The 20,890-nt window shown below is 44.0% G+C and overlaps 1 protein-coding gene across 3 annotated transcripts in view; it reads left to right on the top strand.

Moving 5' to 3' along the window:
- The window catches only part of LOC140117390 (glutamate carboxypeptidase 2-like), a 105,389-nt gene that overhangs the window by 62,994 nt on the left and 21,505 nt on the right, over positions 1 to 20,890 (top strand). Inside the window, exons 1-2 of one of the 3 annotated variants that reach the window (XM_072134093.1) lie at positions 3,729 to 3,747; positions 14,775 to 14,883. In XM_072134093.1, the coding sequence (XP_071990194.1) occupies positions 14,828 to 14,883 (56 nt within the window). In that variant the 5' untranslated portion in view covers positions 3,729 to 3,747; positions 14,775 to 14,827. Of the gene's footprint in view, positions 1 to 3,728; positions 3,748 to 11,859; positions 12,128 to 14,774; positions 14,884 to 20,890 lie in introns of those variants that run through there. The other 2 variants (XM_072134092.1, XM_072134094.1) reach the window with 2 other exon arrangements.

The following is a 20,890-nucleotide window of genomic DNA, read 5'->3' on the forward strand; positions in this document are numbered from 1 at the left end:
CACTAGTACAGATAATACAGACATTACATACACTGCAGACACTAGTACAGATAATACACACATTACATACACTGCAGTCACGAGTACAGATAATACAGACAATAGATACTCCGCAGACAATATTACAGACATTATATACACTGCAGACACTTGTACAGATAATACATACACTGCAGACACTAGTACAGACATAACATACACTGCAGACACTAGTACAGACATTAGATACACTGCAGACAGGATCTGCAGACTCTATTTACAGTTCATCACTTTCTATTTACAAAACATTCTGCAAAATCCTGAGCTCAGAGCAAGAGAGAAGAGAACTTTGCAGAATGTTGTAGATACTACAGACAAGTGTCCCCCATGTAATTCTGCACAGTGTCTGAGGGGGATACTGTGCAGAATTACAGGGGTGCAGCAGGAGACCAGCAATGGGGGATCCCCTCCAGGAGAAGCCCCTGCTGAGGAGGTCACTGGGTGCTGGGTGTCACACACCTGGGTGCTGCTGTGAGTGTTATCTTCATTCTGGGCTGTGGGAGAAGTAGAGAGGAGCTTGTAGCAGGATGACATGTAAGAGCCAGAATCTAACATAGAGAAATGGATAGATAGATAGATATAATAACCCTGTATGTATATCTTGATGTTGTACAGGTATCCCAGTCCTCCGCACTTTGTACATTTTCTTTCCTCTCCTTTGTTGTGTAGATTCCATGGATTTTCCTTCTCTTTGTGTTGCTTGTCTCCTCCGTGTCCCCCCATGTTCCATGCTCATTGATGATACATGAAGTCTCTGTGGGGCGCGTTGTACATCACAGATCGAGGTTTTGATACTGGATGGATAATTCTCTGAGCATTAGCCGCATGTGAAGTGCACACAGAGGGATATTTCTTCATATTTGTCTAATGCCAGGGATATGTTTTCCTGATTTTGACGCACTGATCGTGAGTCAAAAGTTCACTGAGGGTTTTTTCCGCACAGAAAAAGTAATTCAGCGAATTCCAAGTCATCGCTATGTACAGAGGAGTCTGACACGTGATCGCCACCTAGTGCTCAGAGCCACATATACATTGTACATTTTGGGAAAATCTAGTATTTTCATATATTCTAACTTATTAGAGGGAGGTCCTCTGTTCAGGATCCTCATCTCTTGGGCTGATAGTTTATAAAGAGTGTCTCTCCCCCTGGAGGACCTGCTTTGTATTACACAGATAATCCATTCATATGAATACACTGTAATTCTTCATTTGACCAGTGGTGGCACTGTAGAGGAATCCAAAACTTGGTGCTAGGTTTTCCCACCAATCAGAGTTGATCATTGGACTCCTAGCAAGTAGAGACTTTAGGACACCTCTTTCAGGGTTTGAATGCCTGAAAAATAGAGTATAAGCCCTGAAGTAGGTGTAATTTCTAGCATATGGACAGAAATAGCGCCTTTACCGGGGGTAAGTGGCGTTATTAGACATAGTGAGGTTCTGGGCAAAACTAAAAGTGAGGCCCTAAAATAAAACTATTTTATGAACATTCACAGTCAGCAGTTCTGCAACTGCCATGAGGTGAGATGAGAATCTCGCCTCAGGCGACAAATGCCAGAGCCCTGCAGGAGGCGGCAAAATATGCAACCGCAATTTGAGCGATTTGCCCACATGAAAAATCAATTGCGCTTGTATCTTTAAGATATAGATGCGATTTATGTACAGAGCTGTAGGAAAATTTTATAGAAGATTGACAGATGACACCTCTCCTTTATTCTTTGGCTCCGTTCAATCACCAAATTTACCAAAGATACCAAATGTATATATTTTATTTATGTCCTTATAACTTAAAAAAAAATGTAAACACTTCCATCACCGTATTCTAACATCAATAACTGGAATGTGATGATGTTTTCTTGGATATCATTTTAACAAATGTACGTCATTTTGATTTTTACTTTATTTAATTTTTATTGGAGATAAAATGGGAAAAAAAAGGCGATTTCAACATTTGGCCATTATTTTGCATTTTGTTTTCACCACTGGGAATAACCATTTTTATGTTGGTAGATTGGGACTTTTGAGATACCTAATGGGGCTCATTTACTAAGGGTCCGAACGCCGCGCTTTCGCCAGGTTTCCCAAATATTTCCGATGAGCGCCGAATTGCCCCGGGATTTTGGTGAACGCGATCGGATTGTGTCGCATAGGCGCCGGCTTTCACGCGACAGAAATCCGGGGGGGGGGGGGGGTGGCCGTTGGACAACCCGACAGATTCTGAAAAAATGCAGAATTTATAAAAGAATTTGTGTCGCAAGATCAGCACTTACATGCACCGGGACGAAGAAGGTGACCTCCGGCAGACCTCGGCGCAGCAGCGACACCTGCTGGATAACGGGCGCACGATCTTAGTGAATCCCGGCAGACCCAAATCAGCATCGGACAACGCGCCACGGGATCGCAACTGGACCGGGTAAGTAAATGAGCCCCAATATGTTTATGACTTCCTTGTTTATATTTATATATGTTGTAAGGAAAGGGAGGTGATTTTAATTTTTAGGATTGTTTTTATTTTTTTTTCATTTTAAAAACTTTATTTTTACTATTATTTCAGGCCCTCTAGGGTATTTTTACCCTAGGGGGGTCTGATCACCTATACAATATACTGCAATACAAATGCATATTGTGAATATACTGCAGACTGTAATACCAGATGCCAAATCACAACTAGGAGAGCCTTTAAAAGATGGGGGCACCCATATACAGCACTGTTAGCTGCCAGGTTTGTCCATGACTGTCAGGTTTGTCCTTGACATCTAACAAATCCACCACCGAAAACTGCAGGTGCCGACAGGTGTGTGCTATGTAATACACCATCCGTGAGTCCTCTCAATATACAACTTCACGACCAACCAATGTATATTTACATTGTCCAGTCGTAAATAGGTTAAATTATAAAACTCTCTTTATCAGCAGCTACCACTAGGTGGAGCTATTGTCATACAGATGTCTACATCTACCATTATATTGATTAAAATGTGACATACATACATGAATGTGTCAGGATCAGTGGATCGTCTGGACCACAGCGGGAGGTGGAACTAGCCAACACCTGGGATCGGAGTCTAGCGGAACCTAGTATTCACCAGAGCCCGTCGCAAAGCGGGTTGGACTTGCTGCGGCAGGATACCACTAGGTCGTTCCCAGGTGTGACTAGCCCGCGGTGGCAGCCGAGGTCGAGGTACCTTAGCGGATGACAATCTCGTAGTCAGGTCCAGGCACAGGGTCAGGGCAGGCGGCAGAGATGCAACGTCAAGTCCAAGTCCAGGGTCAGCAACAGGAGGTCCAGGCAGGTGGGAACGGGAACACAGGTACACGGAACACAGCAACACGGAGGAACTCAGGTAACATGGCAACACAGGACTCAGGAGCGGGGACACACAGGAACGCAGGAATACACAGGAACGCAGGAATACACAGGAACGCAGGAATACACAAGAACGCAGGAATACACAGGAACGCAGGAATACACAGGAACGCAGGAATACACAGGAACGCAGGAATACTCGCTTGGAAGCTTTCTCTAAGGCTATGAGGCACAAAGATCCGGCAGGGAATGATGGGAGACATAGGGTTAAATACAAAACAGGAAATGACCAGCGCCAATCACCTGCGCGCTGGCCCTTTAAATCTGGAGACACTGCCGCGCGCGCCCTAGGGAGCGGGGCCGCGCGTGGGACCTAGTCCGGACAGGAGCGGGATCCAGGATAGGTGAGTGCACGGGAGCGGGACCGGGGCAGCGGAGAGGGGCACGGGTGCACCCGCGATCCGTGGTATGGATTTCAGATTACCATATACTGACCGTCAAGGACTGAGGCTATGAAAGGGTTAAATATCCAGCGGCGAGAATTTGGGGTGGTCCCTGGGTGGGGGGGGGGGGGCACTATTGTCAACGATGCCTGTGCCTGTCATTAGTGCCTTTTTATTCCATATTTGCAGCTTTTATTTAGCTGCCAGTCAATTATCACCCAGATAAGAGTCGGTTTTGTCACAGTTTGTGAAATTTCTATCATTTTTGACAGTAAATCGTAGTTTTCTCTTGTTTACTAAGCGGCAGCTTCTCTTATGTTATTGTACAGCAGTTATGTTAATATTCCTGGAACAGAAGCCGCATTGTGTGCGCTGACAATAAGCCTCTGAATGGCACTGAGAACATTGCGTGCTATTGTCCTCGCAGGGATCTGCCATTATGTAGCGTATTACGGATACACAGCTGATCCTGACATCTGGTGGTCGGCACAGGAATTACATGTGTTCTCAAAGATCAATTTTAAGTATTTTTCTCCATTCAGGCAGAATGATAAATTCCGGATTTTGCAGTTTTTCATGTTACAAACTGTTTGTGGAGTGTATGGCAATATTGTTACATTATTGAATGTATGGTCACAGCGTGTCATTATACAGTACTGTGTTGTGTGCTATATGGTGTAGTGTTCTGGGTAGTGTTGTTGTATGAGCACTGACTTGTGTCATTACTTTTGCACTGTATGGTGGTGTTTTTAATCCTTATCTTGTGTTATTACCTGGTTGCTGTATGTTGTTGGGTTTTTATGCACTATATGATGTTATATTGCACAAAAGACACTAAAGGTGTTCTAGATCTCTGCTTGCTGTCCTGCTATAAAAGCTACTGGGACACATTTACTAAGGGTCCGTCAGACGCATTTCCGTTGGGTTTCCCAAATATTTTGGATTTGCGCTGAATTGCCCCGGGTTTTTGGCGCATGCGATCGGATTGTGGTGCATCGCCGTCGGCTTTCACGTGACACAAATCGGGGGCGTGGCCGTCAGACAACCCGACTGATTCTGACAAACCGCGGAATTTAAAATTCAAATTGTGTCGCAAGATCAGCACTCACATGCACCGGGAAGAAGAAGGTGAACTCTTTCGGACCTCAGCGGGGAAGCGATACATGCAGGATATTGTATGCACAATCTTAGTGAATCGCGGCAGACATTTCGGATTGGCGGCGTCAACGGGACAGGTAAGTAAATGTGCCTCGCTATGTTTACTTCCGGTGGATAGAAATCTGTCCATGGTCATGTGATGTCACACAGGTGCAGGAGCTGTTATTATCACCGAGAGTTATCAGAGCCGTGTGATACTAACGGCTCATGCACCTGTGCGACATCACATGACCACAGACAGATTTCTATCCATCGGAAGTAATCATATTGGGGCAGATTTACTTACCCGGTCTTGTCGCGATCCCGCGGTGCGTTGTCCGACGAGGACTCGGGTCCGTCACTATTCACTTAGCTCGTGCGCCCGAGTTCCTGCATGTGTCGCTGCTGCGCCGAGGTTTGTCCGAATCCGTCGGGTTGTCCGACGGCCGGCCCCTATTTCTGTCGCGTGAAAGCCGGCGCTGATGCGCCACAATCTGATCCGCACGCCAAAATCCCGGGGTAATTCGGCGCAAAACGGAAATATTCAGGAAACCCGACGATAGTGCGGCGTTCGGACCCTTAGTAAATGAGCCCCATTAGCTTTTATAGCAGGACAGCAAGCGGAGATCTAGAAAACGGTGATACAGAAAGTGTATTGGAAAATTGGATAACTTTTCCTTACACCAACAATATCAAATATTTGCTGAAAGTGAACAACCCCTTTAAAAATTCTTTAGTGTCTTTTGTGCAATATTCCATAGTTGTGGTTTTACTTGAGAACTATTTGATATTATTCTTTGTGTGCTGGATTGTGGGTTTACTTGAACATTATTTAGTGATATTATATGGCAGTATTATTATGAGCACTGTTTGGTGTTAGTTATGGTGTACTTCAAGGCTGTATTATTATTTGTGCAGCATATGGTGGTGTTATTCTTTGTATATTCTATGGTGGTTTTATTTTTTTGCACTATATAGGGGTATTTTTGTGCACTGCATGGTGGTAATGTTACTTGAGCACCGTTTGGTGTAAGTTATTGTATACTATATAATGGTGTTATTACTTGAGCACTATTTGGTGTTATTTTGTTGTGTATTATGTTGTGGTGTTATGTTGAGCACAGTTTGGTGTTATTTTGTACAATATGGTGATGTTATTTTTGTGTACTACATGGTGGTGTTATTCATTGTGCACTATTTGTTGGTGTTATTAGTCTCTTATTTATAATATCCCAGGCTAGACCTTTATCTATAATGTCCGAGACTAGACCTTTATCTATAATAACCGAGACTAGACCTTTTTCTATAATATCCCAGGCTAGACCTTTATCTATAATATCAGAGACTAGACCTTTATCTATAATATCCCAGGCTAGACCTTTATATATAATATCCGAGACTAGACCTTTATCTATAATATCACAGACTAGACCTTTATCTATAATATCCCAGACTAGAGATTTATCCATAATATCCCAGACTAGACCTTAATCTATAATATCCCAGACTAGACCTTTATCTATAATATCCGAGACTAGACCTTTATCTATAATATCCCAGACTAGACCTTTATCTATAATATCCCAGACTAGACCTTTATCTATAATATCACAGGCTAGACCTTTATCTATAATATCCCAGACCACACCTTTATTTATAATATCACAGACTAGACCTTTATCTATAATATCCCAGACTAGAGATTTATCCATAATATCCCAGACTAGACCTTAATCTATAATATCCCAGACTAGACCTTAATTTATAATATCCCAGACTAGACCTTTATCTATAATATCCCAGGCTAGACCTTTATCTATAATATCCCAGGCTAGACCTTTATCTATAATATCCCAGGCTAGACCTTTATCTATAATATCACAGACTAGACCTTTATCTATAATATCCCAGACTACAGATGTATCCATAATATCCCAGACTAGATCTTAATATATAATATCCCAGACTAGACCTTTATCTATAATATCACAGACTAGACCTTTATCTATAATATCCCAGATTAGACCATTATCTATAATATCACAAACTAGACCTTTATCTATAATATCCCAGATTAGACCTTTATCTATAATATTCCAGACTAGACCTTTATCTACAATATCCCAGACTAGGCCTTTATCTATAATATTCCAGACTAGACCTTTATTTATAATTTCCCAGACTAGACCTTTATCTATAATAGCCCAGACTTGACCTTTATCTATACCAGCCTGAAACCAGATCACTGTGTATACACCCACATGCCAAACAAGCCATCTAAACACATTGCAGACCATCTATACAGACCACAGACCCTCATCTGTAAAACCCTCCAGACCAGAAAACCCATTGATACAAACCTTATACAAGAAGCCCCCATCTATACAGACCTAACTCTCATCTATAATCACAGACTAGACCGTATATACAATATATACAGATCTCACACCAGATTACAAATTATACAACCCTCACAGCAAATTACCCATTAAAACAAACCTTATACCTGACATCCCCATCTTTACAGACCCCAGACCCTTAAAGGAAATCTACCATCAAAATCCATTCTGATAAACCAGGGACATTACTCATAGATCCAGGCACCGTGACTGTGCTAATTTTCTTATATTTGTTATCCATGGCCTCCTTCCATCTAACATCAACTTTTAAAACTATGCTAATGAGACTGATGGGCTCCTAAAGGTTTTAACAGAACCACTTTGTGCTGCAGATTCCCTCAGCACTTCCCCCTTCCCTCCGACCTGCTGTAATCTCACACAGTGGGAAGGTTGAAGTGCTTCTACACAGTGTAACAGCCTATGAATCTGCAGCACTGAGGGGCTCTGGTAACGCCCATTAGTATAATTTTAAAAGTTGATTTTAGAAGGAAGGAGACCATGGATAACAAATATAAGATGATTAACACAGTCTCGGTGCCTGGATCTATCAGTAATGTCCCTGGTTTATCATCATGGATTCTGATGCTAGATTTTATTTTATGTAAACATATTAGAATTCTATGGTTCTGGGTTCTTCCTAGATCAGGTGAGGAAGCAAGGATGACTTTGGGGGTCATTTACTGGTACTATTTGGGTTATCAGTGACCAGCACCAGAGGGGGGCATATGTGACCCAACTTTCTTAGAATGAGATAAAACTCAGAAGAGATGGTTTGACAGAAGAGGACGACCCGAGGATTGACAGGTTCTGGTGATGTGTGGACTCCCTGACTTCCATACTGTATATTCGCTGGCTCAGATGTCTCGTAAAGTGACTTTGTCTTCTGTAATAGAAACTGTACTTTTCTTAAGAGCGGAGCCGATGTCCTTTAGGTGCTAAGTGTCTGCCGAGTAACCACTACAGCTATTTTTATTATCCTGACGCGGTGATAAATGATTGTCCTTTGCCCTGGTGAATATAAAACAGAATCCTATTAAGTTTCTTAGCAGGGAGGTAAATGAGTGTAACTCGCCAATGACTGCTGCCTTCCCCGACAATAAGAGCTCCCACTATTACAGAAGTTAAGGAGGAACTATGTTTTTTTTTTTTATTGTTTCTACCTATATAGAGCAGTATAGGCTATTATTAATATGATTTTTATTACAATAATCATAATAATAATAATAATAATTATTATTATTTTATTATTATTGTTATTATTATTATTATTATTATTATCTTATTATTATTTTATTATTTTATTATTATTGAAGGGGTGGGCAAGTTTATTTAGATGACCCTGCACCGATCAGCCGTTTTGCAGTCGGAAACAGTTGGCTCCACCTCCCTGCAGTACCTTGAAGCCACCACTATAAGCTCATCTCCTTTTGAATGTGAATGGGACCCAAGGCTGCAGTGTCGGCTTCCGGCCACCACTTGGGCCACAGAGCCAACTGCTTCCAGCCACGTGTCTAATGTTTTCTCAGTACCAGTTATGCAAAAGCCATCAATACACATATCTAGACAACTCCTTTAAAGAAGTTATACCTCAGACTAGGGGTGAACCTAAACTCCCCTCGAAAAACGGGGGACGTGGCTGTCGGAAAACCTGATGGATTTGGAAAAATTGCGCTATTTAAAAAAAAAGAGTGTCACTTGACACACACTTACATGCACCAGGAATAGGACGGTGAACTCCGGCGGACCTCGGCGCAGAAGTGACACCTGGTGGACATCGGGCACACTACCTTAGTGAATTGCCGGAAGACCCGAATCCTCGTCGGAGACTGGACCGGGTAAGTAAATGAGCCCCAAATGTCTCATCCCCATGCTAACATCAGGTATGAAGAGACACCAATTTTAAGTGTCAGGTCCTGGATTGTAGCAGTTAGCTGTGCCCCTGATGCTGCACCCTCATCTTGCTATAGGTGGCGCTGCCTGAGACAAGAGGCTCAACTGGCCTCAAGGCTGGTGCCTCTGACTTCAAAGACTGAAGTGGTGAACTCTCATCATTCCCACTGTTCCGGATACTGTAGGTCACTTCAAGATTTTTAGGGGTGGGAGGTGATTGGTCCCAGGCTGCAACTGTAGAATTAAATGTAATGGTCACTCCACCATTCACCATGCAGCATTGAGATTTTGTATTATGGTGTATATAGTGAAACTAAGCTTCTGGACTAACTGTGCTGAACTACCAACTGTTTTCATGGTAGGTGGGCAGTGGTCTAATCCTAGGGATAACAAGGCGAGTGCGGGATTTGGGGAGATGGAATAACCACATATTGAGGAAAGGACTGGCACCATAAATCCTGAATACTAAGTCATGGGCTCCACATCTCCAGCACTGCGCTCGGCTATTGGCTGGTGGGAGATGACATCTATACAGAATTTTCCTGCCGTTTTCTCATTGATTTTGAGGTCTCATGTAAGTTTTGTTCTAGGAAGTAGAATCTATAGGGAGACCCAAATAAGATTCCCATAAACTTCTGCAGAACACTAGGACATCTTCTTCGGGGCGTATTAGGAGTTTGTATCTTGTCGAAATACCTTTGTGAGTGGAAGAAGTTGGGGACGGCCACAATTTTATAGGTAGAGGGGTCTGCTGAATTTCGTAGTGTGGGTTTGATCAGGAAGTATTTATAGAAGTCGCAAACTCATCTGCAAGCTCAGAGAATGACTTCAAGAGAACCTTTCACCACCTCACACATGTAGAGATTATCATACCATCCTGTAGGGGCGGCTACACAGATTCAGGGGCACTTGGAATTTTCCTTCTAGCTCCTACGGTTGCGGAGATATCATTCCCAGTTTCTGACCATTGTAATCTGTGTTTGGTCAGAGAGGAGGAGCTGGGGCTGGAGCTGGGGGCGTGTCTTATGCTTATCTTCTCTCATACTGTCCAATCAGTGGCAGGCAATGTCAGAGAAGCTATTATGAATATTGAGGTGTGAGTTTTTTCCATTCTGCTAATATTCTCTTGACATTGTGTTAACATAATCACAGTGGGGAAGATTTATTTACCCGGTCCATTCGCGATCCAGCGGCGCGTTCTCTGCGCTGGATTCGGGTCCGGCCGGGATTTATTAAAGTAGTTCGCTGCGCTGCTGCACTGAAAAGCATCGGAACGCGCTGGAGTTCACCGGCTCGGGCTGAGTGAAGGTAAGTGCAAGCTCCGCGACTTTTTGTTTTAAATGCAGCGGCTTTTCCGAATCCGTTGGGTTTTCGTTCGGCCACGGCCCCCAATATCCGTCGCGTGCACGCCAGCGCCGATGCGCCACAATCCGATCGCGTGCGAATCTGAAATATTCGGGTAACACGTCAGGAAAACGCGAATCGGACCCCTAGTAAATGACCCCCACTGTTTTGCATCGTGCTTATGCGGCGTTTGCGTCACGGTTACGGTTATGCGTTGTTTGCGTCACAGTTACTTTTCCATGGCGTTTGAATTACGTTTGTGTAACATTTACGCGGCGCTTGCATCACGGTTCCGTTTACGTAGTGCTTGCATCACGATAACGCTTATGCTGCGTTTTCGTCACGGTTACACTTATGCGGCATTTGCGTCACGGTTACACTTACGTGGCTCTTGTGTCACGGTTACGCTTGCTCGGCGCTTGCGGCACGGGTACGCTTACGCGGCGCTTGCACATCTAAAAAGTAATATGCATGGTCTGTGGGGTGGGTCGCTGGTCACAGGTTCCCTTTAATTTGGGAACTTAAATTAGAGGATCAATGGGAACCTTTTAAGAGTTTGTATTTTCAATATTTTTTTTCTGTAGTAGTGTATGCCAGATATAGAATGGGAGATTTGGGCAAAACTGTGTGATTTAAGTCTATGTCAGTAAATTAAAGGGGTTATCCGGGTTTAAAAATTTTTTTATGGCCGGGCTGGGGAGGGCTAGTTAAACATAATAAACCTGTACTTACCTCCTCCGGCGCCGCCGATGTCCCGCGCCGCGGTCCCTTTGATCCGTGCCCCTGTTTGTTTACAGGGGCACGGAAGCCGCGCACAGGGAGCTTCCGGTCCGCGATGTGGACGGCTCCTCCCATCCGTCCTAATCTCTCAGCGTTGCAAGCGCTGGGAGATGGTGCGCATGGGAGCATCCGGCCGGCCGGAAGCTCTCTGTGCGCACTTGTAATGAAACCGGCGCACAGAGAAGACCGGCCGCGGCGCGGGACATCGGCAGCATCGGAGGAGGTAAGTACATGTTTATTGTGTTTAAATAGCCCTCCCCAGCCCGGCCATAAGAAATTTTTTAAACCCGGATAACCCCTTTAATGATCTTGGATATTAACATTGAGCAAAGTGGTTTCAATGTTGGACTGGATACAGATTTTAGACAACTTGCACTTTTCAGAGTTAATAGAAGTTAGTGAGCGCGGGAGGTTATTAGGGGAATGTATAGGACTTGCAGCTTCCATAATCTCCTCTATGTATGGGAATGAGAGAACTTTGACCTGGTAGTCAGCCAGGCAAACACAGGAGAAAGGGAGGGCTCCGCATTAATTAGCTGACGTTCATCTGGAAGCTGTTAACTTCCCAAGGTCTGGCAGGAGTTGAGTGTTCTGGGCAGTAGAGTCCCTTGGCTCCTTCCCTACACGAGGCCTCTATGTGCCAACAAGATCCACAGCACCGGAGAAAATGCTAAGACTGCTGGGCACTGAGGACTATGAGGTGGGCACCAGGATCAAAGGCCTCAGCGCCCGCACCATCTTCACCCTGGCCCTGGGTGCTGTCGGATTTCTTCTCTTAGGATTCATCATCGGTAAAGTAGAGCCCAAAACTAACTGCGAAAAACAAACATAATCCTAGAAGAATAATACAATGTCTATTGTGTAACTGAATTCTCGTGCTTGTCATGTTGTCGAATTGTGTTTGCTATATTTGCAGGGGGAGCCAAAAATTAGGAAATGTTACTCTTTATCTATAAAATAGAGACCATTGGGATATTGTATTAGTCCAGTGACCTTCATGCTGAGGTTGCAAAATTAAAACTCCCAATATTGTCTGGGAAATGTAGGATAAGAGTTGTAATTTGCAATAGTAGGAGAACTGTTGACTTGGGACAACTTTTTAGATGAGGGTTGTTTTTTTTGGGGGGGGGGGGTGGGACCGCTAAGTGGACACTGTCAGAATTTTCAGGAGACACGGTCCATTTTTTAGGACCCTCTTTATTCTGATTCACGGATCAGACCAGTAAGAGATAAAGTAAACAACCTTGGCCCAAACTTGCAGAGGTTCTCCCAAAAACATTGGGGCCCATTTACTTACCCGGTCCTGTCACGATCCACCTACATCATGCGCCCAAGATCCTGCATGTGTCGCTTCCCCGCTCAGGTCCGCCAGAGTTCACCTTCTTCTTCCTGGTGTATGTGAGTGCATGTCTTGCGACACAATTTCCGATGTTAAATTCCGCACATTGTCTGAATCTGTCGGATCGTCCAGCGGCTCGACCCCCGATTTGTGTTGCGTGAAAGCCGGCGGCGATGCGCCAAAATCCGCTCGCGTGTTCCGAAAACCCCTGTTAAATGCGGCGCAACATGGAAAACGGCAGGAAACCCAACGAAAATGCGCTCCGCGGACCCTTAGTAAATGAGCCCCATTGAGTCCTGTAAGAATGACCAATTGCACATGGACGTTTTTATATGGTGTTTTAATACGGGTAGCACGTGGCCACATTCACTTCCATGGGAAATAGAATTATTCATTTGAATGGCCCCATTGCCCACTGAACCGTCTACAATCCGGGGGCAGTACCGTAAAAGATAGAATTCATCTTATCTCTGGACAGATTTGGGCATGGCCGCTCGGTTTCCTTTGGAGAGGCTCAGCCCTTTTTCCTCCTGCGACTGGCCATCTGCAAGGGGCTTTACACATTTTATATAGGATATAGTCATTTTATGTGATGGCTTTGTGTCAGAACGTAACATAACAGTTCAGAAGGAGGTGTCACATAAATGGGGCGTGGTTTATGGAATAGAGGTGTGGTCACTTCAAAAATTGCTCTAGTGTCCGGTTTTACCATAAATGGGGGAAACAATGCCTCAATGCTTCATCATCTTGAATACAACTTTATCATTTTGACCTACCAACCTCCATAGCCATTGCTGTTCCTCTAGCATCTGCCTTACGTAGACTTACCCAAGGGGTATATTTTCTGATTGGGAATGGAGAGCAAATAGCTGCCACTTCCACTAATTCTAACTGTCTGCATCCTTTAATAGGTGGCGCTATACAAATTTTGGCACACTTGGAATTTTTTCTCTATCCCAAACCGTTCCCGAGTAATCAGTGGCATTTGTTTTGACTCTTTATTGTCAGAGGGGCAGTGCCAAACAGCCAGCCCTGCCCAGGACCACCCACTTGACAGTTGTGTGTCTGATTACCATATTGATAGTAATTCCAACTATTCTGGAATCAGTGGAGCAAATCCTATGAAAGGATGTAGAGTTGGTGGAGGTGATGAAAGCTCTTCTTTAAGGCCACAATGTTACCAAAGTTATAGTTCAATTTATAGTTCCTTTGAAAATATGAAAGCTGTCGGATGATTGGTTCACTGTGGGCTACACAGACAGGGATTTTTTTAGACAATTTTCAGAAATCTTGTCCCATAATCTTTTTGTGCCATGGGCAGGAATACTCCTTTAAAGGACGTCTACAACCAGGATGAAGGATTGTAAACCAAGTACAATGACATACTGGTTTGTGCTCACTCTGGCAGGATCTGCTCTTCATTAAGCTTCCTATGCCCTTGTTTTTAAGAAAAAAACGGCTTTAAAAATTATGCAAATGAGCCTGAGGGTCACCAGGCTCCACCTATGGGCCTGGAGCCCCTCAGGCTCATTTGCATAATTGTAAACATTTTATTTTGTAAAAGCCTGGGCACGAAGCTAAAAGAAGAGCAGATCCTGCCAGAGGGGGCACACACCAGCATGTAAAGGTGCTTAGTTTACAATCTTTCATCCTGGTGGTAGACGTCCTTTGAGGTCCATGGAGAATATATTTCACCCTCCCTTTAATTAGTAATAAACTCTTCCAAGCACAACACCTTTAGATGGTTCCTACTTGTTAGGGTGATGTAACAATATATGATTATGATCACAAGTTTGGGGAGATTTATTACAAGTTCCTTAGAGCAAAATTGTTCTAGCTTTCCATGGCAACCAATCAGAGCTCAGCTTTCATTTTACCACAGCTGTTTATAAAATTAAAGCTGAGCTCTGATTGGTTTCCAGTCGCAACTAGAACCGTTTTACCACGGACACTTAAGATAATCTCCCACAAGTTGGAATTTATTTTTGAAAAAGTCTCTGTAGCGCCTCCATCGGGAAAATGTAGTATTGCACCGTATACTTCAATGGATAATGAATGTAACACAATTGTGACCTTTTATGGAATTCTTTTCCCACTAGGATGGTTTGCAAAATCCACTGGAAATTCCAGTCCTTCCCATGTTCCTCAAAGTATGAGAAAAGCATTCTGGGATGAGATGAAGGCCGAAAATATTAGACGCTACCTCCAGTAAGTGATGATGAGGTTATGGTGGACTTGGGTCTTCCGTCAAACATTTGATTATTCTTTCATGTTATCATTTAAAGGGTTGTCCCGATATTGATGGTTATTTCCTCTACACGGGATAGGCGATAAAAATCTGATCAGTGGGGGTCCTTGAAGGTCCTGTGCCACCAGGCCACAAATCCTGACAACGATTACTTGAAGATTTTTATCTCATGCCATTGTTCTCCAAAACCAGGGGCGTAACTTGAGGCGGTGCAGAGGGTGCGGTCCCAACCGGGCCCATGAGACTTAGGGGGCCCACAAGGTGTTACTTCCCCATATGAGGAGACTAATATTCTAAACCATAGATCATCGTAGGGGGCCTTGGACAGACTTTGCACTGGGGCCCGTCAACGTCAAGTTATGCCACTGTCCAAATCAACAACCTTTAAGGGGTTTTCTTAAGCTAAAAATATTAAAGCTCTAAAGAGAGGTCCTCAATATCTAATTGATAGGGGTCCACCAAGCAGGACCACCACAGATCATCTGCTCTGATACACAGAGAATGGAACAGGAAGCAGACAGCGCCGTTCACTGGGTAGTGACAAAATCAGGTCCCTGCATTTATATAGGATCTGCATTAACCTGGTCTGACCACTACACAGAGAACGGCGCTGTCTGCTTCCTGTTCCATTCTCTGTGTATCAGCTGCCTGGAACAGATGTGTAGGGGTGCTAGGTGTTGGACCCCACCAATTTAATATTCAGGACGTATTCTATAGATAATTTATGAATATTTTTACCCCATAAATCCCCTTTAAAAGACCAACGATGAGCCAATTTCACCCAGAAAATGACCACCCAATTCCACTAACATAAACCAGTTGTGGTCCTGGATCCTAGAGAGTTAACGCTAAGTGATGTTACAGCAGAGGTCATCTAGCTGTAATTAACAATATTTTTCTTCTAGGCACTTTTTGTTTTTCTCTATTGTTTTTGTGACCTTTTGGCCCCCCCAAGCATCTGTGGTGTGGAGGAATAACAAGGATCCGGTAATGAACAGTCACAATCCCATCTCGCTGGTGTCAGGCCGCCCTGCTAGTAATTATTAACCTCCAGATTGTTGATGACTAACTGAACGCAGCTCGCAATTAGTTCTGGCGAATGTTTGGGCTTTAAATAAAGGAAAAAATTTTTTTTAGTTATTCAGTGAGGTTATCTGAGGTCAAACTATATATATGAATTTAATTTGTGATAAATCACATAAAAAAGTTTGATATTATGATTGATCAGAAGTGTCCAAAAAATTTCAGAGCTGAACTGTGTAAGAGGTACAGAGTGCCCCATTTATATGGATACACCTAAATAAAATGGGAACAGTTGGTGAGCTCTTCTTGTTTGTGGTACATTAATATATGGGAGTGGAAAAACTATTCAAGATGGATGTTGACCATGGCGGCCATTTTGAAGTCGGACATTTTGGATCCAAATTAATTTTTTCCAATGTGAAGAGGATCATGTAACACATCAAACTTATTGAGAATTTTACCCGAAATTGGAGTACTTAGTTTTAATGCAACTTTATTCTTTCATGAGTTATTAACGAGTTTATGACTACTTATAAAATGTGTTCAAAGTGCTGCCCGTATCTATCACTCTCTCAAACTGATAGATACCCTGCAGAAGAAATGCTAAGGGGTCAGATCAGGAGACCTTGGCGGTCAGATCAGGAGACCTTGGCGGTCAGATCAGGAGACCTTGGCGGTCAGATCAGGAGACCTTGGCGGTCAGATCAGGAGACCTAGGCGGTCAGATCAGGAGACCTAGGCGGTCAGATCAGGAGACCTAGGCGGTCAGATCAGGAGACCTAGGCGGTCAGATCAGGAGACCTAGGCGGTCAGATCAGGAGACCTAGGCGGTCAGATCAGGAGACCTAGGCGGTCAGATCAGGAGACCTAGGCGGTCAGATCAGGAGACCTAGGCGGTCAGATCAGGAGACCTAGGCGGTCAGATCAGGAGACCTAGGCGGTCAGATCAGGAGACCTAGGCGGTCAGATCAGGAGACCTAGGCGGTCAGATCAGGAGACCTAGGCGGTCAGATCAGGAGACCTAGGCGGTCAGATCAGGAGACCTAGGCGGTCAGATCAGGAGACCTCAACTGGCCAACAATGACCAATCCACTTCCCAGGAAATTGTTCATGTAGGAATGTTAGGACCTGACACTCATAATGTGGTGGTGCCCCATCTTGCTTGAAAACTTTATGAAATGCCCCATCTTCAGTGCATAAAGAGGACAACACATCAGCATGTTGAGATTTCCATTGATGAAGAATGTCCTCAATATCTTTGTACCAACAGTCTTGGAGGGATCTATCCACTGTGGGTCTGTGTCAGACTAAGGCTAAATTCACACTGCCGTGAGCCCGCCGCACCGTAGCGCGGCAGGCACACGGCAGCGCGGGGAGAGGAGGAGGAGGTGAGCGCAGCTCACCCCCGCCCCTCTCCATAGGAATTAATGGCGCATGGCTCCGTAATACGGGGAAAGATAGGACATGTCCTATCTTTCCCAGGGCTACGGAGCAGTACGGTGCCGCATGTGTGCTGCACCGTACTGCTCCCGTACAGGGCCGTGAGCCCATAGAAGTGTATGGGGGACGTATATTGGCCGTATATACGTCGGCCGTATATACGTCCCCCATACTGTAGTGTGAATGTAGCCTAACAGTGGTGTTTTTTTTTTGTTAACTTCACAAAAAGTTTGCCTCATCACTGAACATAATGCTAGGTTTTGTAAGGGTAATAGCTAATATCCGCCAAGGGGATGTTCGACTGATGCCACTCTGCAGTGACATGCGGCAAGTGCTACGCTGTGGCCTCTTGCTGAATGCAGCTAGGACCGCCATTGGTGTTTCAGTTTTTCACATTTTGGCAAACCTAACACTGAATCTGTTACAGTTTGGTAACGGTAGCATGGGAGATGGGTGTTCTCGCAGGGTGTCTTGCATGGAAATCTCCTACAATGACCCTGGAACTGCCTTCACCAGACATCAACACAATTTCTATCCACTCCTCACGTGTTAACCTCTGCAATATATCAATGGCTGCAAACAAAGAGAAAGAATATAGTTACTTTAATTTTCCTTTTCAATAAGTTTGATGTGTTACATGATCCTCTTCCCATTGGAATAAATAAAGTTGGATCCAAAATGTCCGACTTCAAAATGGCCACCATGGTCAACATCCATCTTGTTTCCCCCTCCCATATACTAATGTGTCACAAACAGGACCTGGATATCACCAACCATTCCCATTTAGGTTTATCCATATAAATGGCCCGCCCTGGATTATATTGCACGCTAGGCCTGTGCATATGGTGGTATTTAGGGGACAACCAATGGTGGAGCTATAACAGCACGGGAATGCTAAAGTGTCGATTGTGGAAAAAGGGCAGGCTTGCAGCAGTTTCTGCTAGGGGGCATTACTTAAGGGAACCTGACACCACATTTTTCACAAATACAGCTATTGGCAGGTTCCTATAGAGCCCTCGTAGCTATCTGACCCCCTTCTTTTAGCTAAAAATGGTTTCCCTCAGATCCCCATAAAAACAGAGTTATAAACTTGCCTGGTATCTAGGGATCTATAGAGTTAGTTGAGGGTCGTGGCCTAATATCATATGACCAGGGTGGCATCATCACAGGTCCTTTAGCCTCTTAAAATTAGCCAACTGTACACCATGCATATATCTGAGCACCTTAAAAAATCACAGCAGCCTGCATGGACTTCTACTACTCTCCATGCTGCTGCTGTGATTTCATAATATATGTGCTTGGTGTACAGTTGGCTAATGTTAGAAGACTAAAGGACCTGCAAAGATGTCACCCTGGTCATTTATTTCTAGACCAATTTTTAGGCAAATTCTGTACATAAATTCCTGCTGATAAATGGAAATTTGCTTCTGAAATCCATATGAAAATGTGTATTTTCCCTATACAAAATATGCACAAAATTTACCACTCATCCAGTCCACGCTACTGGAAGTGCTACTGGAAGTGCCAGAAAAATCACTCTAATTGCACAAAAAAAATAATAGAGCAAGAAATGCAAAAATAATTTAGACATCACCGGTTGTCCCAAACCTGGAGATGAAGAACAGCCTGGCCACGAGAAGGTTAATAGCACAGTGCTCCGTTTTGGAGGGTCATCTCTGACTATAATTAGCCGTAGTGTGTAATTACTGTTTATTGAGGACCCAAAACAAGGAACTTTCTGTGTCGATTGTTTGTTTCAAGGGACAAAGGACATTTGTTTCCTCTGTTTATCTTACAATATTCTCAGTGAGGATCAGGGGGGGGGGGGGGGGGGAGGCGCAAAATTTTGATTGTCATCATTAACCAAGTCATTTCTGACTTTTCCCTATTGCACTCCTTATCTTACAGTCTTCTGATGGATTTTAGGACTTAAAGGGGTTGTACAGAGATTGAAAAATGTGGCTGCTTCACTCCAAAAACAAAGCTCGGGCTGCATAGAGATGAATGGAAAATAATTGCAATACCGGCACAAACCATGATCAGGTGTGGTGCAGTTTTTGGAAGAAACCAACCGTGTTTTTCAACCTGTCGATGACCTCTTTAAATCTCTATTCCACATGGGAGGTTATTCCAGGATTAGAAAAATATACCAGCTTTCTCCTAAAACAGCGCCACATTAGTTGACAGGGGGTATGGGGTATTGCAACTCAGTTCTATGAGCTTTAAAGACATGGAAGTACAATACCAGACACAAACCCTGCTGTTTATTGTTATATCTCTTAAAGGGATGTTGTCAGCAGTTTGGATCATTCAAAGTTGCAGTCAGTGTTATGTATTGCCCCTGGAGAGATGTGTCATCATACTTTTGCGTATTAGTAGCAGCAGGACTGTGAAATGTGGATTTATATTCCAGGATTGTTGTTTTTTTGGATCTTCACACTCTCTGCAGGCCGCGTTAGTTATTGTCCCTGGAGAATGTGTAATAATACCTTTGTGCATGTTGTTAGTAGCAGCAGGACTGTGATATATGTTCCAAGACTGTAGCTTCTCCAAGTACACTGTGTTGTGTACTCGCACTGCTGTGCTCTATGAAGACCGTGTTAGGTATCGGCCCTGGAGAGCCGGGTAAGTATACCTTTGTGTATGCTGTTAGTAGCAGCAGGACATACATATGTGTATATATACATATACACTCACCGGCCACTTTATTAGGTACACCATGCTAGTAACGGGTTGGACCCCCTTTTGCCTTTAAAACTGCCTCAATTCTTCGTGGCATAGATACAACAAGGTGCTGGAAGCTCCTCAGAGATTTTGGTCCATATTGACATGATGGCATCACACAGTTGCCGCAGATTTGTCGGCTGCACATCCATAGGGCGGCACGGTGGCTGAGTGAGTAGCACATCTGCCTTGCAGCACTGGGGTCCTGGGTTCGAATCCCACTCAGGTCAACATCTGCAAAGAGTTTGTATGTTCTCTCCGTGTTTGCGTGGGTTTCCTCCGGGTACTCCGGTTTCCTCCCACACTCCAAAACATACTGTTAGGCTGTTTAGATTGTGAGCCCCATGGGGACAGGGACCAATTTGACATGCTTGTGAAGCGCTGCGTAATCTGTGTGCGCTATATAAATAAAGAATTATTATTATTATTATTATTATCCATGATGCGAATCTCCCGTTCCACCACATCCCAAAGATGCTCTATTGGATTGAGATCTGGTGACTGTGGAGGCCATTTGTGTACAGTGACCTCATTGTCATGTTCAAGAAACCAGTCTGAGATGATTCCAGCTTTATGACATGGCGCATTATCCTGCTGAAAGTAGCCATCAGATGTTACAGGGTACATTGTGCTCATAAAGGGATGGACATGGTCAGCAACAATACTCAGGTAGGCTGTGGCGTTGTACCAAGGGGCCCGAAGAGTGCCAAGAAAATATTCCCCACACCATGACACCACCAGCCTGACCCGCTGATACAAGGCAGGATGGATCCATGCTTA

The sequence above is a fragment of the Engystomops pustulosus genome, chromosome 2 (genome assembly GCF_040894005.1).
Source record: "Engystomops pustulosus chromosome 2, aEngPut4.maternal, whole genome shotgun sequence".
Lineage (NCBI taxonomy): Eukaryota > Metazoa > Chordata > Amphibia > Anura > Leptodactylidae > Engystomops > Engystomops pustulosus.